The 25,072-nt window shown below is 48.5% G+C and overlaps 1 protein-coding gene across 1 annotated transcript; it reads right to left on the bottom strand.

Annotated features, from left to right (window-relative positions):
* Positions 1-239: 239 nt before the first annotated feature.
* Positions 240-2,763, bottom strand: LOC125548589. The gene is made up of 3 exons (XM_048712158.1): positions 2,406-2,763; positions 988-2,147; positions 240-900 (listed from the first exon to the last, which is right to left on the bottom strand). The coding sequence occupies exons 1-3, from the start codon at positions 2,734-2,736 to the stop codon at positions 499-501; spliced, it is 1,893 nt and encodes a 630-aa protein (XP_048568115.1). The 5' UTR covers positions 2,737-2,763; the 3' UTR covers positions 240-498.
* Positions 2,764-25,072: the final 22,309 nt, after the last annotated feature.

Genomic DNA, 25,072 nt, shown 5'->3' with positions numbered 1-25,072 from the left:
TAGCTTGTTGCTGTTTCACTGTTTTTAGACTGCTCTTTTAAGAGCTGTTGCATCAGACTTGGTGTGGTTTTGGTTTCATTCTGAGTAATGGAACCGGGGAGGTGCTCCCTGTTCTTCTAAAAGAAAGTTCTCATAACAAGTCTTGTGTTTCTGGATACAGTCATCTTCATTCTAAATTTCTAATATAAAAAAAACTTTCTGTTATATATGGAAAATTACCATTTTGCTCTAAAAGGAGGTCAAAAAGGTTGGTCATCATTCTTGTTCCTCAAGTACGTTCTCTCACACCGTTGTATGTGCTCCCTTCATTCGGAATTACTTGTCGCAGAAATGGATGTATCTAGACGTATTTTAATTTTAGATACATCCATTTTCGAAACAAGTAATTTCGAACGGAGGGAGTATATGACACGACTCTTGCCAAATATACATTCTGTGTCTGCATCTTCTTTTATACAGACAAAAGGACCCAAGGGTCGAACTCTGCAGCGACTCAAGTCACGTCATATAGTAAACCAACTGCGGGTCAATGGCCTTGGGAATGCCCCTAGCCGGAGCGTCATCCAGGCCAGTGTTGAGCAGGGACTCGGCCAGCTTCCGTGCAAACGCCATGTAGCTCTGGTAATCGTGCTCTGCTTTGACTTCTCCGGTATGCGACTCAGGAGCAGCAGCACAAGTTATGGTAGTATCGGCGACCGGCCCGTTGTCTGGCCGGACGCGGCCGCAGCTGCGGTCGTACAGCCAGTCCCCGGATTTCCAGTCGAAGGTGTAGAGCGGCAGAAACCGGTGGCCGAAACTGGCGACGAAGTCTATGGCCTCCAGCACGAACTCCGCCTCGCGCGCCGACGTGTAGTACGCCAGGCTGACACGCGTCCACCCTGGCCGCACTCCGTGATAGCCCTGCATGGATTGATCGGTCAGAATCCATCATCAACAAATAGTGAGTGCAGAGGATGATGAAGTTGGAAACTGTTTAGTTTCGGTTACCATCTCGACGGCGGATTTGATGGCCTTGGCTCGCGCCGGAGTGATGCCGAGCAGCCGGTGGCCGTAAGGCCCTGCGCAGGCGCAGCCCCCGCGAGCCTGCACGCCGAACAGGTCGTTCAGTAGCTTCGTCACCAACCGGCAGTGCAACTGCGGCCTCGCCGCCCCCACCTCCTTGTTCTCGTCGACGACCGGAGGGTACACCACGAAAGAGAGCACCGGGAGCCGGCCTGCGGTGCTGCCGGGGTCGCCGCCGAGCAGCAGGCGCAGGTTGGGGTTGGCAGCCGTCCGGATCCGGCGGAGGGCGACGGCGAGCATGCGCTGCTCGCCCTCCTCGACGCACTCCGCCCCGACCCACTCCTTCACCTTGAACGCCAGCGCCGCTCGGACCTTCTGTATGATGGCCGGCGTCCCCGCGTCCTCGCGCTCCTCCGTGTCCTCGCAGTACACCGTGTCTCCGTGGTCGAAGCCGCTGACGTAGAGCACGGTGCCCCCGCCGCTGGTGGACGGCGCGGTGCGGCGGAGGCGGTAGAGCCGCGACGCCATCGCGAGGATGCCCGGGCTGCCGGGCCCGCCGAGGAACTTGTGCGCGCTCAGGAAGACGGCGTCGTAGCCGTCCGGCTCCCCGGACCTCATGTCGATGTCGACGTAGGGCGCGCTGCATGCGAAGTCGAAGCAGGCGAAGGCGCCGTGCCGGTGCAGCAGGCGCGCCACGGCCCGCGTGTCGGTGCGCAGCCCGGTGACGTTGCTGCACGCCGAGAAAGAGCCCAGCATGGGCCGCCCCGCGCGCCCGGGCGCCGCCAGCGCCGCCTCCAGGGCCGCCATGTCGACGAGGCCGTCGTCCTGCCGCAGCCTGATCTCCACCACCTCCGCGAGGCTCTCCCGCCACGAGAGCAGGTTGGAGTGGTGCTCGTGCGGCCCGACGAATACCACCCACCGGTCGGACGGCGGCAGGGCCTCCAGCACCCTGGCGCGCAGCGTGGGAGGGACGGCCATGCCGGTCACCTCCTGGAGGCGCTTGATGGCGGCGGTGCAGCCCGTGCCGCAGAAGAGCAGCACGTCCTGTGGGCCGCCTCCCAGGCTGCGCTTCACGTACCGCGCCGCCTCCCCGGCCAGCCTGCTCGTGTGCATGCCCACGTAGCTGTCCACCGTGTGCGTGTTGCCTACACCATCATGGACACAGACTTACACATCACTGACAATTCCAAAATTTTCATTAGTTCGGGTGAGCGCAACTTGTACTCCTACTAGTACTAGTATCAGTTAGAAAAAGTTACTCCCTCCGTTTATTTTTATAAGTCGTTTCAGACAACTGAATATGAGCTATTTTGTACCTTGTCTAAAACGTTTTTAAGATCTTATAAAAGTAAATAGAGGAGTATAAAAAGAGAATTAGCGGAAAGGCTGTTAATGGCGCGCACCGTAATACGGGAGAACGTTCCGCTGCACGAACTCCTCGACGAAGAGCAGGCAGCGGCCGGACGCCGTGTGGTCGGCGTACGTGATGCGGCGAGTCCCGAACGGCGACGAGAACTCTGCTTCGGCGCCGATGATCTGTGACCTGAGCCACTCCAACTTCACCGCGGGGTCGTCGTCCGTCTCATTCTTGCTTCCATCGCCGTCACCGAGCACAAGATCATCGAACAGGAGGCCATCAGCATTTGCTGAAGGAGATGCGGCACCGGTACTAGAAAGAGCGCCCGTGCTAGCACTAACAGAGATGGGCACGGGCAGAGCCACAAGAAGAGGCATGATAGATGATGTCGAACAAAATGAAGATCGAAGATGATCTGTGAGTGGGCTCTTGAACATACAGCTACGCTGTATATATAGAGAGGCTGGTTTAATTTGACCTTAACATGTAGTAGTAGTATGAAGTGTTCTACAGGAGATGATCCGTGTACGCTGTGCACAGGAATTGATCTGTGTGCCCCTTCCTGTAGAATTGTTAGTGGACATTCGCTGTGTTGGACTCGACTCGGGCATCTGTAAGCAAGGTGCTCAGCCGTGCTAGATGGGAACATGAAGCATGGGTTGAGTGCCCTCCGATCACAAGAAATCAAATACCAGGGCAGGCAGCGACGGTGTTTGTCGCGGCTGCGAAGCGAAACACTGATGAAGGTAATGCCCAGTCCGTGGGCTGGATCGCCTCTGATTCTCATTTCGGCTCAGTGGGAGGCGTCGGCCGGACGCCGCGACGCGGGTTGCATCACTCGACCAATCAAAACAAACAAGTCGTCCCGCCAATGCATAGCTAGCTTGACTAGATGGTGTTTTTCAGTTTTATAAGAGCAACTCCAACGGGACCATCTAAACGAAGGGTACTTTTTGTCCGTTTGGGTCGGCCGCCCGCCCGGCGTCCGTCCTCAATTAGATTTGGATCGGCAGTGCGGCCGACGCGCCGACCCATTTCATGACTGCGCGCGCTGGTTTTGGCGTTCCAGTGCGCGGGAAAGGTTCGCGCGCTAGTTTTGGCGCGGCCGACGCTCGTTATAAGAAAGTGCTCCCTCCACACTCCGCCCGCCGCCCACTCCTCTTGCTCCCTCACTAGCCTCGCTGCCTCTGCGTCACCATGTCGATGCGCCGCCTAGGCGCTTTGGATTTTCGCGGAGTCCGCGAGCGCCGCTCCGGCGCCTTCTCCTCCGAGATCTGGTTTGACGAGAAACGCCTCATTCTCGACACATTCGACACCGCAGAGGAGGCGGCCCGCGCGCATGACGCGGCGGCGTGGCGCCTCCTGAGGCCTCGTCGGGAGATGAATTTCCCCGACGTGTCGAGCCAGCGGGCGCAGGATCTCGCGTCTCTCCCGCGGCTTTTCACCGACAAGGATCGTCGTGACCACCGGAGGCGGCAGCGTCGCCTTGCCATCGCCAAGATGGACATGGAAGCCATGGTGGTGTGGTGCGAACGCTTCCCGCAGGACATCGTCGACGAGCGCCAGTTCTACAAGCAAAGGAGGGTGGAGAGGGAGGCGAGGAGGACGGAGTGAGCCGCCTACCGGGAGGACAAGCGTGTGCGGAAGCAGACCGCTCAATTGAACCTGAAGCTCGGAGAAGCATCGTCCTGGGACTCCGAGGACGAGCGGTATGCTGACGCCTACATTCAGACGTCGGAGGAGGACATTACCGAGTCGGAGTCGGAAAACGACGAGTAGTTCATCTTTTTTTTCTGTCTATGCTACAACTATCTATGTATCCTTTTTCTGTCGGAAAAAATGGCCAGCGGCGTCGGCGACGAAGCAGGCGAGCGACGGTACATTGTTGGACGGGGAGAGGCCAATGTGCCATCGACCAGCGAGCCCGGGGAGGAGAGAGGGCGAGCGCGCACGCGTCCGTCTTCTGTCCGTGCCGGTGCAAATCCGACTCAAAAATGGGCCGGAAATGGGTCGACGGGTGGACGAAAGAGGACGCGCATCCGTTTGGGTCGGCGCGTTGGGCCGTCTTTTCAATCCGCGCTGACCCAAACGAATGGCGGCGGACGAAATGGGTCGCCCCATTGGAGTTGCTATTTGGGCATCTGCAACGTTTGACTTCCAAACCAGCCGCAACCGCCTTGTCAGACAAGTTTTTTCATGCAATGCAGTTCTGTATTGGTACGCTTAGCGGTCCGGACACACTTTTTCTCACAGATAGAAGACAAACTAGGAGGGCTTTGCGGGCGGCCGGACCGCTGACATGTCCATTTCTGACTGCCCTTGTCCACCATTAACACCCTCACTCGCCCGCATGTGCATCTCTCTGAAACAGTCAGTGCCGCTCCAGAGCGCCAGTGCCGAATTCATGTCCGCCCAGAGCGGACACGATCTCTCACTGTTGTGGTGTTAGAAGGGAGAGAGAGAGGGATTGGTGAAATTGTTCATTGTATTGCTTGAGCCTCATGGGCATATATGGGAGTACATGATCATCTTGGAGTACAAGGCAAGATAGAATAATATCCTACGCTATCGTAGCTTTCCTAATAATCATGATAATTAATATACCCCGTAATCACAGCGGTAGCGACGCAGACGGTGAGACTGGAGAAGAATTCGAAGGCAAGCCGACATACACCCCCCACAGTCGTAACGGTCGATGCATGGCGGAAGCCGTGGCTGGAGTGGAAACCGACAAGGTTGCTTAAGCAAGGCGGTAGCCCTTTGTGTCGTTTGTCGATGTAGCCGAGAGCGTAGTATGGTGTAGTCGTGGTCGAGGTAGCCGTGAGAAGAAAGCCATGGTCAATGTCGAGTCAGGGTAGCCGGTGTCGAGGAAGTCGCCGTGGAGCCGCGGGTGCAAGGAGGCGCCGAGTTAGAATGGGCGCAGCGGTGTCGAAGTAGTGGTGCGTCGGGAAGAAGATGTTGTTGATGCATTGCAGCGGGTTTGCCAAGCCCGGGGACACATCGTTGATGAAGGCACGCATCGGTGTTGCCGACACCAGGCATGCGTAGACGGGTGAAAACGAAGTTGACGAAGCGTCGCGCCAAGCTTGCCAGGCCCGGGGACACATCGTGGACGAAGGCACACATCGGTGTTGCCAGCACCGGGCATGCGTAGACGAGGGACCTGCACAAGCTGTACACCATGTCGGAGAAGTCGGAGGGGCCAACAGAGAAGAACTTGACGACGATTGCGCCGTCCATCAGCGCGGGGTCGATGTAACCAATGGTGGTCGGAGTAGATGAAGTGGTCGGGGTAGATGACGGCGACGCTGGCGACGAGCTGGTGCTGGATGAAGACGAAGGCGGTGGACGGGCGGCGGCTATGGGGGTAGCGGCGGCGGTGGCCGAAGAAGAGCGGCGGCGGTGCTCGAAGTAGGCGAGAAACCTGACAGCATGACGAAGACCGGCATGGACGGTGGCATTCCCGCGCCAAGGAAGGCGCGCGACGCATACCACAAGAGGTCGACGCGCGAGGACGACGGTGGACCGTGGGCCGCGGCGCCACGGCCCGAAGGGGCAACGCGGCGGCAGTAGGCGGGTCGGGGCGACCGCGGGGACCGTGGGCTGCTGCACTACAGCCCGAAGGGGCGGTGCAGCGGCGGAGCACGGGTCGGTGCAACCACGGGGATGGCCTCGGGGCGGCGGCGGGGACCGCATATCGTGGCACTACGGTCCGAAGGGGCGACGCGCGAGTCGTTGCAGCCGCTAGAAGAACCACGAGGTGGCGGCGCTGTAGCTCGACGGGGCAACGCAACGGCAGCCCGTTGCTCGATTGGTGGAGGGGCACGCTAAACTTAGGGACGATCTTCACGGGTCCTGCGGAGGCATGAGCTACCGATAGGCCAGGTCTGTCGCGGGGCGTAGATGCGGTGGATTGCGGCGTCGAGCGGGTGATCAAGCCGATCGCGCACGATGTCGGGGACGACGCTCGGTGGAGGCGGGGTGGCGGAGTCCGAGATGAAGCCGGCGGTGAGAGCGTGGGACGTCGTGCAGAAGAGCATGTCAGCACCGACACCCGGGCTGCCAAAGCAGCGCCGACACCTGGGCAGCGAGGCCTGAGCAACCAACATAGCAACGGCGCCCGAGCTGAGGCAGCCGACGAGCTTGATGCAGTCGACCCGATGCAGCCGGGGACGAAGCCGGCGAGGCAGACCGTAGGGCCATGACGTGCAGACACGACGGGCGGGGCGGTGTGCGAACAACGACTTTGATGGGCCGCCGCATGGCGCGAGGCTGCCGGATAAGGGCGATGCTGGTGTCCCGGTCGGAGAGGGCGGTGACGGTCGGCGTAGATAGATGAGCGGGCCGATGCACGGATGACGACCGTGAGGGGCTGCCTGTCAAGCGAGGCCGTCGGGTCGGCGAAGAGCCTGCCGGTCGTGCCGGTGTTGGAGTAGAGGCGCACGGGGTCGACGGTGACGGCAGGTGACGTAAACCGATCAAGTATAGGTCGGAAAACCAAAAGGAAAACGCCGATTAAGATGACTGGTGGGAGAGAGAAAAACCTAGAAGCAAGGTGTAGGATCGAAACTATGTCTAGAGGGGGGGTGATTAGACTACTTGACCAATTAAAAATCTATCCTTTTCCCAATTTTATTCTTTGGCAGATTTTAGCTATCTTAGCACAAGTCAAGCAATCTTAACACAATTCAAGCAAGCATGCAAAGAGTCTATGAGCAGCGGAAAGTAAAGCATGCAACTTGCAAGAATGTAAAGGGAAGGGTTTGGAGAATTCAAACGCAATTGGAGACACGGATGTTTTTGTCATGGTTCCGATAGGTGGTGCTATCGTACATCCACGTTGATGGAGACTTCAACCCACGAAGGGTAACGGTTGCACGAGTCCACGGAGGGCTCCACCCACGAAGGGTCCACGAAGAAGCAACCTTGTCTATCCCATCATGGCCATCGCCCACGAAGGACTTGCCTCACTAGCGGTAGATCTTCAGGAAGTAGGCGATCTCCTTGCCCTTACAAACTCCTTGGTTCAACTCCACAATCTTGTCGGAGGCTCCAAGTGACACCTAGCCATTCTAGGAGACACCACTCTCCAAGAAGTAACAAATGGTGTGTTGATGATGAACTCCTTGCTCTTGTGCTTCAAATGATAGTCTCCCCAACACTCAACTCTCTCTCACAGGATATGGATTTGGTGGAAAGAAGATTTGAGTGGAAAGCAACTTGGGGAAGGCTAGAGATCAAGATTCATATGGTAGGAATGGAATGTCTTGGTCTCAACACAAGTGTAGGTGGTTCTCTCTTAGAAAATATAGGTTGGAAGTGTAGGTTTGTTCTGATGGCTCTATCCACGAATGAAGAGTGGGTGGAGGGGTATATATAGCCTCCACACAAAAACTAACCGTTACACACAATTTACCAATCTCGGTGAGACCGAATTGAGAAACTCGGTCGGACCGATTTAGCAAACCTAGTGACCGTTAGGATTTTCGGTGGGACTAAGATGCAACTCGGTAGGACCGATATGGTTAGAGTTAGGGCATAACGTAATCTCGGTGTGACCGATTACACAAACTCGGTGGGACCGATTTTGGTAATAAACTAACCAGAGAGTTGGTCAGGTAAACTCGATGGGACCGATCGCTCATTTCGGTGGGACCGGAATGTTACAAAAGGGAAATAGAGAGTTTACATTGCAATATTGGTGGGACCGATCGCTCATCTCGGTAGGACCGAAATGTTACGAAGGGAAACAAAGAGATTACAATCCCATCTCGGTGTGACCGAGATCCCTATCGGTGAGACCGATTTGCCTAGGGTTTGTGGCAGTGGCTATGACATCTGAACTCGGTGGCGCCGGATAGAAAGAATCGGTGGGGCCGAGTTTGACTTTTGGTTTAGGTCATATGTGGATGTGGGAAGATAGTTGAGGGTTTTGTAGCATATCACTAAGCACTATGAAGCAAGAACCTCATTAAGCAACAGCTCATCCCTCCTTGATAGTATTGGCTTTTCCTATAGACTCAATGTGATCTTGGATCACTAAAATATAAAATGTAGAGTCTTGAGCTTTGAGCTTGAGCCAATCTTTTTGTCCTTAGTATTTTGAGGGGTCCACTTTCCTCATCCATGCCATGCTATTCATTGAGCTTTTTCTGAAATATTAATCTTGGAATAACATTAGCTCAATGAGCTATATGTTGTTAGGAATTACTAAAACCACCTAGGAATAGTTGCACTTTCAATCTCTCCCTTTTTGGTAATTGATGACAACATATAGATCAAAGCTTCGACGAATGATAATAAGAGTGAAAAACATTGTCGCTTTTAGAAGTATGTGAAAAGCAAGAGCTCCCCCTAAATTTGTGCATAGTTTACGATTTGCTTTGGACTGCAAATGCACAGAGAGTTAGGCTCATGTGTTACTCTTCCATGTCACATACATCTTGGTGGAGCGCTCAAAATAATAATAATTAAATACATGCACTCATCACCAAGCAAAGTGAATGATCATATAGGGATAAAATGATAATGTCATCCAACAAGCATTAATGTAGCATATGATCAAACACACATGATCATCCAAGTATCACATAGACATAAAGTATCTCAAACAAGCAAAGCAAATAAAGTTCAACCACCAAACCAAGAGAGAATAAAAAACAACAACGCTCTCTCTCGAAGCCTATGATCTATACATTTTTCTCCCCCTTTGGCAACAAGTTACCAAAAAGTTTCTAGAAAATGCATAGCACTAAATCGTCTCTCAGACTTGGTCTTCAGGTGATGGTGTCTGGATAACTCCAAGAACGAAGGCTTCAGTCGATGTAGATGGAGCTGATGGAGTAGGTGCTGGAGCTGGTGGCACTGAAGCTGTAGCTGGTGCAGATGAAGTGGCTCTGGTGTCTGGAACAGGCACTGCAGCAGATCTCTGAGCTCGAGGCACTCTGGCAGATGCATCAGTGGTTGTCTTGCCCTTCCTCTCCTACATATCATCCTGAAGTTGCTCCACAACAGACTGGATCTCAATTACCTTCACATCCATGTCATAGAACTTCTGCTCTATGATCCTTTCTAAGCTCTCCTGGTTTTGAATTAGGGTGGCCATCCCTTTCTCAATCCTTAGAGTGGATGCAATCAAGTAGCCAAGCTGATCTTGCTTGCTCTTCAGAAGATACTGAGATGCCTCTTCCATGGTTGGCATCTTTGCAGCTTTCTCAGCCTTTGCCTTCTCCCTCTTTGCTTGAACGTGCACAGAAGATGGTTCATCCTCATTCATAACCACTTGGTTGTCCTCAAAGTCTGGATAGATAGGCATGTGCTCCTTGTCCAACAAGTATGTGCCAGTGCCCATCTTGGAGTTAATCAACTCCTGAATCTGTGGTGCATACCCACAACTTCTCTTTTGGTCAGTAGCTGTCCTCTTGTTAGTTTCAACTATAAGACTCATGACCTTGAACTTTTGTGGCACATCAAATATATGTAGCAGATTGATGGAGTGGCCTCTGATCATTCTGTGATCACCAGACTTGGGCAGAAGAGTGTGCCTGAGTATCCAATTGATAGTAGGCAGCCTTGACAGCAGGTGTTTCACGGATCCAAATTGGTGAGTCTCAAGATCTGCATCAGGAATCTCCTTGTACTGCTAGCCATGGAGTTGTGATCCTTCTTCTTCTTGGCATAGACATCCAAGTCATCTTCATTCTCCTCAAGAGCATTGATCAATTGAGCCCATTCTGCTACTGTTGACTGGTATCTAGTGCCTTCAGACATCCAGACTATCTTGCCATCTGGGTAGAAGTGAGCTGTGGAGTAGAACTGCATGATAAGCTCATCATTCCACTGTGTGAGCTTCTGAGCCACAAACTCATCAACTCCACAAGCCTTGAAACTGTCATATACTCCTGGATAATGTTCTTCATTCTCCTTGATGTACTCCCAGTTGGCCCATCTCATGTCACATACTATTGGTTTCTTGTCAAGCAACACTGTCTCATAAAAATCCTGCTGTTCTTTGGTATGGAACCAGTAGTCCACAACAGTTCTCCTTCTGGTGGCATATGGATCCGACTCTCTCCATATCCTCAATCCTGAGTCCTTCCTGATGTTCATGTTTTCTGCTATAGGATGAGCATCATTATGATCTGGAATTTTTGGCTTTAACTTCCTCAAAACATGTGTCTCATCATCTTCTTCTTCAGCAGCAGTTTCAGGCACTGGTGCCTTGTTTTTCTCAGCAGCTGGAATGTTACTGGTACTCCTCTTTGATGCAGTTTTGGGTTTTGGAGCAGCTGGCTTGGAAGTTCCTTTGGGCTTAGATGAAGCAGCCCCGGATCTTATGGCATCTCCCATAAGTTTCTGTGCCTTAGGTGCTGGTGCAACATCCTCTTCCTCTTCCTCTTCTTCAGAGTCTTTCATGATTGAAGATCTTCCAAGCACTCTGGCAGTGGTCTTTTTGACCCTTTCCTTACTTTTCTTTTCTGCCATAACCTGCTCTTTGGGTGCAGATCCCAAAGTCTCTTGAGTGGATGCTTTGGCTTTAGACATTGGAACTCTCTTGGCAGGAACCTTTTGCTTCATTCCTGGCTTGGTGGCAGCAGCTGTGCCATATTCCTTCTTCAGGACTTTCCTCTTTGAGGTGGTTTCTTCTTCCTCGGCCACATAGTCCTCATCCTCTGACTCCGAGGTTCTTTTCTTGCTGGCCCTGGTGGCAGCCTTTGGTAGATTGCTTGGTGTGCTCCTGCTGCCATCATCTGAGCTGCTAGAGGGATTAGTGCCCTCACTCAAGTGAACCTGCTCCTCTGACTTGTTCTGACTGTCACTCTAATCTGACATGATGCAAACACTGACAGCAGACCCTGTGAATAGATTATAGATGAGGTAGAGTGGATGAGCATCACAAAATACAGAGGTTTCTGCAAAAGAATGAATTAAGAACTTAGTTTTAGTTTTCCACAGAAAGCATTTCGGATCTACCGATTTGCAAACTCGGTGATACCGAAGCAGCTTTTGGAACCTAAACTAGTGAACTCGGTCAGACCGAGTCACAGTTCGGTGGCACCGAGACTGCTAGGGTTTCACAAAGTGCTGAACTCGGTCACACCGATTTGCAATTCTCGGTCAGACCGAGAATCACATGTTTAATGGCCTGAGCCAAATCGGTGGAACCGATTTCATCAACTCGATCGGTCCGAGATGGTTTCGGCGGAAACCTAACCCTAAATTTTCAATTCACAACTAAACTACGGAGTGTTTTCGATGGATAGAATGGTTTCAATCATGGCAAGATTCATGGCAAAGAAATGTGCTGGGGAATCGGAGTTAGAACAACACAAAGTTCAAGTCCATACCCTAGTTCGGTGATGAACTTGTTACGGCAGCAACGGCGGGGATGATTCCCGTTGACGGCGGCGGAGACCAGTGGCAGGAGGCAACTGACGACGAGGAGGACAATCCGGAGACCCTGGAGGCAGAGCGGGCTAAGCGCGAGCGAGGAGGTTCGGAAAGTTTTCCAAAATTTGACCCGTGGATATATATAGCCCGACCCTGTCGGTGTGACCGAGTGGAACAACTCGGTGGCACCGAGATTCATAACTGCAAGCAGTTACTGAAACTCGGCGTGACCGAAAAGTTCAAATCGGTTGCACCGAGATTGAAAACCTAGATCGACTTAGTGATCTCGATATGACCGAAATGGATGAATCGGTCAGACCGAAACACACAAAGAAGTTTTGGAAGTTTGAGTCTATGACGAATCGGGGACTCCGAGTGCTCCTCACACAGAGTGGTTCGAATCTGACTTGATCAAACTTTGTGATGCAGCATGAATAGAGTTTGAGACGAGAAAAGCATAGATAGCTAGAGAAGGTTCTTAGGCATTCTTGTCCATCCACTTGGCCAAAAGAAAAGGAAACCAATCAATCAAAACAACAAGTGGATGTCCTCGAATGAGTAAATTATGCAACCAACATGCTCACATAATAAAATGACAAATGAAATATGTGGCAAAGCATGCACAAACAATTCGAGCATCTATCAAGCAACTGGCGATGACTAGGTCATCTATATATGAGTATATTGACTTAGGAGTCAAATGAGAACATTTGATCATAGGTCATACTCATCGTTTAAGCACAAGTGGGGTTACCACTTTTACATAAAGCATTGTTATGTTCACACCATTAGAGTTGCTTTAACTCAATTGTTAGAGTAAAGCTCCCCCTAGATGTGAGATCCCCCCTAAGAGGGATGAACTAACCTTGGGTTTTGTCGATGATGACTTCATGTAGGTGTTGAAGATGTGGATGCTCTAAGTTGATGTAGATCATTTGCAGCTATCCTTTGGAGTGAGTTGGACTTTCAATACCTACACGGGTTAGTCCCACAAGGAACAAACAAGGATATCCATAGACATAGAGTGATGCACACACAAGATGATGTCTATGAAAGCTTTAGGTTACCTTGTCCCTTGTCTTACCAACAAGAGGGTTTGTGACTCCTTTAACTAGTGCAAGATGTGGAAGTTGATTGCACTCGTTCTTGCCAAAATGATAAGAGTGAAGTATGTTGGCGGAGTCACCCACAAGAACTCTCTAGTTCTTCTTGTTCGGGATCCACACCATCTTGATGGGAATCCTCGGAGTTGTAGTTGTACTTGATGAAGTGGAACTTGATGTAGTCTTGGTAACCCACTTGACCAAGGTGTTAGGAGCTTCTTCAAATGCATCAATTTCCTCTTGAAGCTTGTCCTTGCCTTTTTGCTTGTGGTCTTATGGTGGAAGATCATCTTGAGCTTGTGTCCCTTGGAAAGAAGTAGGATCATACTTCTCTTGTTTAGGAACAAACTTTGTCTTGGGGTATTGATCTTCTTCCCACTCAACTCCATTGGCATTGAACTTTCGTTCAAAACCAATACCTTGATTCTTCCGGTGCCTTCCTTGCTTGCGTACAATTTCCTCGAATTGCTTACTCCCGGCAAGGCTCTTGTAAACACCTTTCTCTATGATTCCCTTCAATAAGCTATTTTCTTGCTCAAGTGTAACTTGGCTAAGAGAATCATTAGTGGAATCAAGAGAACTACTAGAAGCAACAATATTGGATTTAGCACGATTATTGTTACTACTAGAGGAAGAATCTTTCTTGTTCTTGTTACTAGACTTGACTTGAGGCATGTAAGTGGATAAGAGTAAATGCTTGGCAATGTAAGAAGAACTTTTCTTGTGAAGATCATCATTGATTGCCTTTAAGAACTCATGCTCTTGCTCAAGGTTGAGCTTCTCAAAACGTAATTTCTCATGAGTCCTTAAGAGTTCTCGATGATCTCCTAAGATAGTTTCATGAGCTAACTTAAGAGTGTTTAGTTCTTTAGTTAGAGACTCAATCTTCTCCTTATCATTGTCATTCGTTTCATCATAGTATTCATCACTATAGTTGTCCACAAGTAAATCATCATCACCTAACAAATCATCTTCATCACTATTGAAATCAACATACTCGGGGTGTGATACCTTTGGACCTTTGGCCATGAAGCATCTTCCAATTCCTTCATTTGGTGTATCAAATATGTCGTAGGAGTTGGTTGACACAAGTGCTAGACCGGCAACACCTTCATCTTGAGTATATTCGGAGTCGGAGTGATAGCTTCTCTCGGAGTCATTGTCGGAGTCGGAGCCGGATACCCATTAACCAACATGAGCTTGATGTCTTCGTTTTGTGTAGCTCCTTGATGACTTGTCCTTCCTTCCGAATCCTTGCTTCTCAGAGAGGGTCTTCGTTCATATCGATCATCCCCACTCCTTCTCTCCCTTGATGGTGATTCTTCTCTTCTACTTCTTCTTTTGGGAGAATCTTCTCTTCTCTTGTGGGGAGCCGTACACTCATTGGAGTAGTGTCTGGGTCTTCCACAATTGTAGCAGTTTCGCTCTCGACTAGAAGATCTTTTGTCATTGTAGGACCTTGACTTGGAACTTCTCTCTTTGCTTCTATTCTTGTAGAAATTGTTGAAGTTCTTCACCATTAAGCTCAATTCTTCATTGAAGGTTTTTTTCTCACTTGATGATGTGGGGGCTTCACATGAGGCTTTGTAAGCACCACTTGACTTGTTATGGAGCTCCTCCTTATCCTTGAGTGACATCTCATGAGCAACAATTATTCCAATGACTTCCGTTGGCTTGAGATCTTTGTGATTTGGCATCATTTGGATCAATGTGCATACGGTATCGTATTTTCCATCCAAGGCTCTCAGGATCTTCTTGATGATGAATTTGTCGGTCATCTCTTCACTTCCTAAGCCGACAATCTCATTTGTGATAAGAGCAAGCCTAGAGTACATTTCAGCGTCACCTTCACCATCCTTCATTTTGAACTTGTCAAGTTGACTTTGAAGCACATCCAACTTGGATTCCTTGACGGAGTCGGTACCTTCGTGCATATCAATCAAAGTATCCCAAATTTCCCTTGCATTCTCAAGACGGCTGATTTTTCTGAATTCTTCGGGGCACAATCCGTTGAAGAGGATATCACAAGCTTGAGCATTGTATTGTAGCATCTTCAACTCTTCCGCGGTGGCTTCACGATTCGGTTCTCTCCCATCAAAGAATTCAACTTGCAAGCCAACACACACAATAGCCCAAATGGCGGGGTTATGCCCAAACGGTGGTAATTTCCCTCGCTAGACGCCATACTCTCCTAGGTTGTGAAACCAAGGATATGACTTCCAAAAGCTATGAAATTCAAGGAAAATGGAGACCAAAGCTCTGATACCACTTGTAGGATCGAAAGTATGTCTAGAGGGGGGGGGGGTGATTAGACTACTTGACCAATCAAAAATCTATCATTTTCCCAATTTTAGTCTTTGGCAGATTTTAGCTATCTTAGCACAAGTCAAGAAATCTTAACACAATTCAAGCAAGCATGCAAAGAGTCTATGAGCAGCGGAAAGTAAAGCATGCAACTTGCAAGATGTAAAGGGAAGGGTTTGGATAATTCAAATGCAATTGGAGATAGGGATGTTTTTGTCATGGTTCCGATAGGTGGTGCTATCGTACATCCACGTTGATGGAGACTTCAACCCACGAAGGGTAACGGTTGCGCGAGTCCACAGAGGGCTCCACCCACGAAGGGTCCACGAAGAAGCAACCTTGTCTATCCCATCATGGCCATCACCCACGAAGGACTTGCCTCACTAGCGGTAGATCTTCACGAAGTAGGCGATCTCCTTGCCCTTACAAACTCCTTGGTTCAACTCCACAATCTTATTGGAGGCTCCCAAGTGACACCTAGCCAATCTAGGAGACACCACTCTCCAAGAAGTAACAAATGGTGTGTTGATGATGAACTCCTTGCTCTTGTGCTTCAAATGATAGTCTCCCCAACACTCAACTCTCTCTCACAGGATATGGATTTGGTGGAAAGAAGATTTGAGTGGAAAGCAACTTGGGGAAGGCTAGAGATCAAGATTCATATGGTAGGAATGGAATGTCTTGGTCTCAACACAAGTGTAGGTGGTTCTCTCTTAGAAAATATAGGTTGGAAGTGTAGGTTTGTTCTGATGGCTCTCTCCACGAATGAAGAGTGGGTGGAGGGGTATATATAGCCTCCACACAAAAACTAACCGTTACACACAATTTACCAATCTCGGTGAGACCGAATTGAGAAACCTGGTCGGACCGATTTAGCAAACCTAGTGACCGTTAGGATTTTTGGTGTGACTGAGATGCAACTCGGTAGGACCAATATGGTTAGGGTTAGGGCATAACGTAATCTCGGTGTGACCGATTACACAAACTCGGTGGGACCGATTTTGGTAATAAGCTAACCAGAGAGTTGGTCAGGTAAACTCGGTGGGACCGACCACTCATTTCGGTGGGACCGAAATGTTACAAAAGGGAAACAGAGAGTTTACATTGCAATCTCGGTGGGACCGATCGCTCATCTCGGTAGGACCGAAACGTTACGAAGGGAAACAGAGAGATTACAATCCTATCTCGGTGTGACCGAGATCCCTATCGGTGAGACCGATTTGCCTAGGGTTTGTGGCAGTGGCTATGACATCTGAACTCGGTGGCGCCGGATAGAAAGAATCGGTGGGGCCGAGTTTGACTTTTGGTTTAGGTCATATGTGGATGTGGGAAGGTAGTTGAGGGTTTTTGAGCATATCACTAAGCACTATGAAGCAAGAACCTCATTAAGCAACACCTCATCCCTCCTTGATAGCATTGGCTTTTCCTATAGACTCAATGTGATCTTGGATCACTAAAATATAAAATGTAGAGTCTTGAGCTTTGAGCTTGAGCCAATCTTTTTGTCCTTAGTATTTTGAGGGGTCCACTTTCCTCATCCATGCCATGCCATTCATTGAGCTTTTCCTGAAATATTAATCTTGGAATAGCATTAGCTTAATGAGCTATATGTTGTTAGGAATTACCAAAACCACCTAGGGATAGTTGCACTTTCACAAGGCTCAGGAAAAGACTCTCTAGGGCAACCGGTCAACACGACCGACGGACGAAACCTAGGTATAGGCAGCGCGGCCCCCGGCGGTGGTCGTGGAGGCCGACCGCCCCGGGGGCGGCGCGCGGGTGCGGAAGCGTCGGGTGGCGGCTAGGGTTGGATCGATTAGGCAGATACCATATTAGAAGGGAGAAGAGCGATTGGTGGAATTATTCATTGTATTGCTTGAGCCTCATGGGCATATATATAGGAGTCCATGATTATCTTGGAGTATAAGGCAAGGTAGAATAATATCCTACACTATCCTAGCTTTCCTAATAATCACGATACTTAACAGTCGGCATTGGAGCTGTGTGCCGGCCGACTACGTCACCCGCATCGCATTCCGGTGAAGATGCCTGCTCCGCGTTCAAACGACACCCCGTCGGTTTGTCATCCTACATTAACGATATGCGGTTTCCGAGGAACCTACTCCAGCGCCACCCGTCCGTCCATCTGCTGCCAACCATTAACCACACCACCGCGGCCCATTGCCATCCATCCGCTATATAAACTCCAATCCCTACCATAGCCACAATCATCCTCTTCCAGTCCCTTTTTGCTCTCCACACCACGCCCACCATGGCCTCCCACTCCAAAGCCTTCTAGGACACCCTTTCGACTGAACAGAAGAAGGAGATGGCCGTCATTACCGCCGGCAGGCAGACGAAGGCCAACGATGGCCCAATGGAGGACGAGCCGGCGCCACCTTCCTTGCCGGTGCATGCCGGCATCACCATTGGCGAGGTCCGTGCCCATTTCCCGGACATGATGCGGGAGGAGCGGGATGTAACGCCCTCGATGCGGCTATATCTCCCACGTGTCGAAGCACGACTTAGAGGCATAACCGCATTGAAAGCAATGCCGCAAGTGAGGTAATCTTCACACAACCCATGTAATACATAAGGGAAAGAGAAACATAGTTGGCTTACAATCGCCACTTCACACAATACATGAATAAAACATTACATTCATCCAGATACAATCAAGGTCCGACTACGGAACCAAAATAAAAGAAGACTACCCCAAAAGCTACACAGATCCCCGATCGTCCCAACTGGGCTCCACTACTGATCAACTAGAACAAAACAACACAAAGGACAAGATCTTCATCGAGCTCCTCCTTGAGCTTGGTTGCGTCACCTGCTCGGTAACATCGGCACCTGCAAACTGGTTTTGGAAGTATCTGTGAGTCACTTGGACTCAGCAATCTCACACCCTCGCAATCAAGACTATTTAAGCTTATAGGTAGGGTAAAGGTATGAGGTGGAGCTGCAGCAAGCGACTAGCATATATGGTGGCTAACATACGCAAATGAGAGCGAGAAGAGAAGGCAAAGGCACGGTCGAGAAACTATGATCAAGAAGTGATCCTAGAACAACCTACGTCAAACATAACTTCCAACACCGTATTCACTTCCCGGACCCCGCCAAGAAGAGAGCATCACGGTTACACACGGGGTTGGTGCATTTTAATTAAGTTAAGTTTCAGGTTTTCTACAACCGGACATTAACAAATTCCCATCTGCCCATAACCGCGGGCACGGCTTTCAAAAGTTCAAATCCCTGCAGGGGTGTCCCAACTTAGCCCATCACAAGCTCTCACAGTCAACGAAGGATATCCCTTCTCCCAAGACAATCCGATCAGGCTCGGCATCCCGGTTACAAGACATCCTCAACAATGGTAAAACAAGTCCAGCAAGACCACCCAGATGTGCCGACAAATCCCGATAGGAGCTGCACATATCTCGTTCTCAGGGCACACCGGATGAGCAAGATGTCGGGTAGGCCAGCCCAGAGTTTCCCCTGGTAGCCACCGGACATCGCTCAGTTTGGACCAACACTTAGACAAGCACTGGCCGGGGGGGGGGGGGTTAAAATAAAGATGACCCTCAGGATGCGCGACTCCCAAGGGAAAAGGCTAGGTGGCGAATGGTAAAACCAAGGTTGGGCCTTGCTGGAGGAGTTTTATTCAAAGCGAACTGTCAAGGGGTTCCCATAATACCCAACCGTGTAAGGAACGCAAAATCCGGGAACATAATACCGATATGACGGAAACTAGGGCGGCAAGAGTGGAACAAAACACCAGGCATAAGGCCGAGCCTTCCACCCTTTACTAAGTGTATAGATGCATTAATTAAAATAAGATATATTGTGATATCCCAACAAAATAACCATGTTCCAAACATGGAACAAGCTCCAATCTTCACCTGCAACTAACAACGCTATAAGAGGGGCTGAGCAAAGCGGTAACATAGCCAAATAACGGTTTGCTAGGACAAGGTGGGTTAGAGGCTTGGCTTAACAAAAGGGAGGCATGATAAGCAAGTGGTAGGTATCGCGGCATAGGCATAGCAAAAGAGCGAGCAACTAGCAAGCAAAGATAGAAGTGATTTCGAGGGTATGATCATCTTGCCTGCAAAGTTCTCCGAGAAGACGAAAGCTTGAACCTCGAAAACATACTCAACGGGCTCCTTGAACACGAACTCGTCTCCCGCCTCTACCCAAGCAATAACAACAAGCAAAGGGAGACACAATCAATCACGTGCAATGCTCAAACAACATGATGCGAACATGGTATGATATGCGGGATGCGATATGTGATGCTTATGCAAGATTTGTAAAGGAATGAATGAACCTGACCTCAACTTGGAAATCCAAGAGTGCCACTGGAAAGAGGAGATGATTTTGGTTGAAATCGATATAAAGATCACCGGAATCGGATGCATGGTTTGGAAATGGCAAGCAAAACAAATATGGCACCGGTCTGCGATTAACAACAAGTAGCCATCTAAATGCATCAATATAAATATGCTACATCACTCAAACATGGCAACAAAATACATGGCAGGGATCCAATCATGATGCTTGACAAAAGATCAACACTGAGCTACGACTAAATCACTCATTAACAGGTTCAAACAAGCATGGCAAAAGTGCAAATGATAATAGGTTACAGACTTAAGTGAAATAACAAGTCAGGAATTTATCATCAGGAAGCAATGTTCAGAGCAATGAAACAACATGCTACAGGAACATATTATGGCAAAGCAAGGCATGGCATGAAGCTACTCAAAGCATATAACAAAAGTCCCTTAGTGACTATGAGCCAAAAGGGATCAGAAAATACAATTGCACACATGCGAACATAGCAAAAATATAAACAGATTCAGACTTAGTGAAAAACTAGAGCATGCAAAACAGTTAACTAGTAGGCATGTTTACGAGCTCGATGCACTCACTAAAAAGCATGGCATGATAATCTAAGCATACACCCAGCAAGTAGACATGGCATAGAAGCTAGACATGGCAAGAACAACAATATAGCATGCACGGATCAACAACAACAAGTTCGGCAAAATCGCTAAACATGTTAACAATCTGCCAGGAACATTTTATAGCAAAAGTAGAGCTCGATTGACTCAAGCTAGGGTGCTCCATAATTGCAAACAAAGACATGGATGGATAGAGCACCACAATATCTACAAAACATCCTTACTGATTATCCTCAAAAGAGGCACAGATCACTAGGAAACAACATGAACATATGACATAAAAACAATAACAGGACAAGGACTTAGTGAAATTTTAAGTCCCTGAAATCAGCATCATCGAGTAAGCTACTTTGCATGCTTGTGGTAGTCGCCACGAAGATCACAAAAATATATGGCATACACCCCTGTAAAGATGGCATGACATATTACAAAACACATGTAGAGCTCAGGATCATAGCATGCACACATTAATCATGGCAAAAATGACAAAAGTGCATTTGCTGAAACAGATCTGGAACTATCATCACATAGCCCTATTCCAACAGCATTTAGTGCATAGAGATGAGCTCAAATGAAAATGATGCAATGAGATGGAATGATGTACTCATCGAGACGAACATTTTGATATGCTACATGCACGAATCGGAGCAATGGTGAGGAAGTTATGATGCGATGAAGATAGCAAAAAAATAGGGTTTCGGGGAGAAAAAGTCAACCCGATCCGATCCAGATCTGGATCTCGTTGGAGTTCACTGTAGTAGTTCGCCGGAGTTGATGGATCCGGCCGGAGTAGCTCGTCGGGGGGATGCCGGAGTTGACGAGGGAGGCCGGAGGAGGTCGGAGAGGTCGCCGGGGACTTGACTGGAGTCGGGGACGGCGAGGGGCGACGAGGGGGCCGCGGTGGAGGACGGCGGGCCGGCGCGGTGGCGTGGCGTGGAGGGCGGCGCTCGACAGGAAGGAGGCGGCAGCGTCGGGCGCTCTAGGCGCGGGGCGCCTCGATGGGCTCGGGGGCCCGCTTCGGGCCGAGCGGGCCGCGGCGATGGAAGGCGGCGCGAGGACAAGTGGCGGGGTGCCACTGGTCGTGGGCGGCGGCGTTGCGGTGTCCGCCGCGGTTCGGACAATGTCCGGCGCGTTGCGGGGAAAAAGACTAAGGGTTAGGGGAAGAAGAGACCCGAGATTTTGTGGAGGGGTCTATTTATAGAGGTAGAGGGAGCTAGGAAGCTCCAAATGAGGTGTGGTTTGCGGCCACGCGATCGTGATCGAACGATCTAGATGATAGAAGGGGTTTAGGTGGGTTTTGGGCCACTTTGGAGGGGTGTTGGGCTGCAACACACACGAGGCCTTTTTGGTCCCTCGGTTAACCGTTGGAGTATCAAACAAAGTCCAAATGGCACGAAACTTGACAGACGGTCTACCGGTAGTAAACCAAGGCCGCATGACAAGTCTCAGTCCAATCCGAAAACGTTTAACACCCGCACACGAAAAGAGGTAGAAAGGGACACTGGGTGACATAGGAGCGCCGGAATGCAAAACGGACAACGGGGAAAATGCTTGGATGCATGAGACGAACATGTATGCAAATGCGATGCATATGATGACATGATAATGGAATGCATGACACGCAAGCAATGACAAGGCAACAACAACGAATAACTGGAAGACACCTGGCACATCGGTCTCGGGGCGTTACACGGGAGGCCAAGTTGCAGGAGGCGCAGGCAGACCAAGCCAACAACCTTAACCTCCATGACAGCACCGACGCGTGGAGGAGCAACTCGCCGCTGGCACGACCATCGCCCCGGACGTGGACGTGGCAGAGCAGGAAGTGCTGCTCGACTCCTACCACTCCGCCTGCTGACGAGTGATATTTTTACACTCATTTCAATCTTGTTTAAACCGAATTATTTCATTAAAAGAGAGATATTCGCTCCGATATTGCCACTGATGACTAATGAATGTAAATGATTCCACGAATCCTCTCTTTAATATTTTTTCCATGGGAAATGAGCTAAAAGGGAAGAGATCACGTGAGAGAAAGGAAAGGAAGGAAAATGGAGAAGAAACAAGTTACCAAGAGGTGTCAGAAAGCCACCAGGACCAAACACGACGTTCCATGCCACTACAAGAAATATGTCAACTTGTGACCTTGACTATTGGTCACTGAAAGGTCATTGTTTTTCATTTGCGACCTTTTTGTGACCAAAAACAGAAGGTCAAAAGCTGGCGGTCGTAAACTGAAATTAACGACCTTCTCTGTGAGAAGGTCGTAGACGTTTACGACCAAAACAGAAGGTCGTTGAACCCATGACCTTTTGTTTTGGTCACTGGTTGTCTGCCCAGGCCACGTAGGATCCGACGTGGCAATCTGACGTGGCAAAATTGCGACCAATAGGAAAGGTCACTGACAAGATTCAGCCCGGTCCGATTCGACGCTTTACATGGGCCGAGCCCAACAATTCAGCCTTTCTATATTTTTTTCTTATTAATTTTGGTCAACTGTATGGGCCATGCCCAACATTTATTTCCTTTTTATCTTTTTTCTGCCAAATTATGTTTAACGAAACGAGTCCAGCCCATTGTTTTCCAGGCTTTTTCTTTCCTAGGCCCTGGCCTTTCCACATTCATTTCTTTTCTATTTATTTTTTTACCCAAAATATTTGTCCAATACAATTTGAGCCTTGGCCTCTTTAAGGTCCAACTCCAGCCCATTTAACGAACATTTTCAAACCAGTTTGAATAACAATATGAATCAAGTTACCACCAATTAGCTGAATATTACGAAAATATCTCAGAACGCACATTCTACAAATTTGCATCACATACGTATTTTATACAGATCCAAGCAACCTACAACATGTTTATTCAAGCATTCAACTGCTGAAATACTCCAGAATAGGAAAAATAAATAGAACAAGCCTATCTAGTGCTTCACAACGAGAAAACATGTAATCTGCTTCTTCATGACCGCTTCTTCCTTAGCAATAATAGGCTGATGCAAAACATCTGGAGATTCAAAAGAGAACAAAAAGCATGTCACTGATAGAAGAAATATTACACGTATACTTTTAAAATAAAAACTAAAGACACACCAGTATTTTATCATTCTACTTATTATTATTTTAACAAGATCATTCTACTTATCTGGAATAGGCCTATTCATCAAAATTGGGAACTAAATTGGCACATATGACAAACTAATAGGCCTATTCAAGGACTCAGCAGCAAATAAGCATTGAATGTTTCACATACACAACAAGGTTTAAAAACAATCATTCGAAGTTACAGCAGATCAAAGTTCCATTTGAGTATAAGGAATAATACTCATATTCAATCAATAAGCAACTATGTCAAAGTTAATTCAGATTTACTAATGTGTGTGTCACATGATACATGCATCAAGCATAAGGCCATCAAGCATCAGGCCCCTATCTGTTCAATAAGACAAGAACATACCTGACTTTGTGTTGATGTGATGGATGGTTCTGCAGTTGAACATCTAGTCCGCATCATCGTTGATGATGGACGCTGCATGTACTTGTCCATTTAGAAGTATACCATGCAAAATGTTACACAGGCAGGTATTAGCATATAGTACAGCTTCTATAATACATGTAAACTTTAGATATGAAGGACCAAGAGTTCCAGGAAAGATCTAAAGTTATAGAACAAGCATGTATTGACCATCCTACTAGCAGCAAGAACATAAAGGTAATCACTTAACAAGTAGCATGAACATGAGTAAATCAGATAACTAACTACAATTCAGTATCCCAGCTGCCCCAAAATTTGAAAATATTAGGCACATTATGACAACCTGGCAATAGTTTGTAATCCAAACCAAACCCAGGCCAACCCATACATTTACAAGTGCAGCAACCAAACCAAATTAATCCAAACCAAACATATAGATAGTTGTTGATGCATGCACTGAGTACTCCTACTGTCGATGCATCCTCAGTACGAATTGCACATTAAGTGTTGCATGCATACAATTAAATTCAGAAGCTGTAGACTCTTGTGACCTAGGAATAATTAGCACTACTAATTCAGAGGCGTCAAAATCCGAGCCATGCAAAACTGCTCACTTCTGAAACTTGAAACAATCTCAAGGCAAAAAAATAACACGAAGGAGCAGTCTGAACCCTGCAGGTTGCAGACCACAAACAACAACAGCACAACGGCAGAAGTAGCCCTGTTTGCATCATGTTGAACAGCACAAGCAGCCATATATGCATCGCAAACAAAGAACACTCGACATCCAACATCTGAAGACATTGCAATGACTTCTAAGCACATCTAACACACTGGTTTCCGCAAAGAGCATAAGCAAACATGATACAATATCATTTGCATCACATCAACCAAATTATTAGGCAGCACAGCATGCACATGAACAAAGACAGGTTCTGGGTCCTATCTAATTCACCTAGTTGATGAGGGCGACAGAGCGAGAGACAAGCTCGATGTAATTGCCATCAAGGACGTTCTCATTCTTGACCTTCTCGGACCTCAAGATGGTGACTCCATCGAGCATGTCCACCTTCCTCACCAGCAACCAAATCATAACAGAAATCAATTAAGTTCATAGCATAGAGCTATGTGTTTCTGTTACTTTCAAACTGGAAGCTGCTGATTCTGACATTGTTATTTCTTTACAGGGATAATGTTGACATTATGAAGCAGAAAGTTAATGCTTCACATAATCAAAAGTAGGCAGAACAGATGGTATAATCTAAGCTTCTGAATCTAGACTAGGCTGAAAAACAATGTAATACACACAAGATATTCTGGCTTCTCCCTTGAGGCGTGAACATATATGGTATATCTTCCCTCATGACCCTACAGAGACAGCAGTAGAAGACATGAACAGATAACTCTGAGCAAAATGTGATGACACAAGAATCATGACAGTGCTGAAAAGATCGATACTTCTACATAGAACATAAAATCAA

This window comes from Triticum urartu, chromosome 3 (genome assembly GCF_003073215.2).
Source record: "Triticum urartu cultivar G1812 chromosome 3, Tu2.1, whole genome shotgun sequence".
Classification (NCBI taxonomy): domain Eukaryota; kingdom Viridiplantae; phylum Streptophyta; class Magnoliopsida; order Poales; family Poaceae; genus Triticum; species Triticum urartu.
The sequence above is the reverse complement of the archived record's forward strand: the minus strand, read 5'-3'. Positions and strand labels throughout refer to the sequence as shown.

Excerpts from the sequence above, each read along its gene's own strand:
- LOC125548589 (XM_048712158.1), bottom strand. The coding sequence starts at position 2,736 with ATGCCTCTTCTTGTGGCTCTGCCCGTGCCCATCTCTGTTAGTGCTAGC. Across the intron at positions 2,148-2,405 it reads GAACGTTCTCCCGTATTACG|GCAACACGCACACGGTGGAC; the intron begins GTGCGCGCCATT and ends ATGATGGTGTAG. Across the intron at positions 901-987 it reads TCAAATCCGCCGTCGAGATG|GGCTATCACGGAGTGCGGCC; the intron begins GTAACCGAAACT and ends CAATCCATGCAG.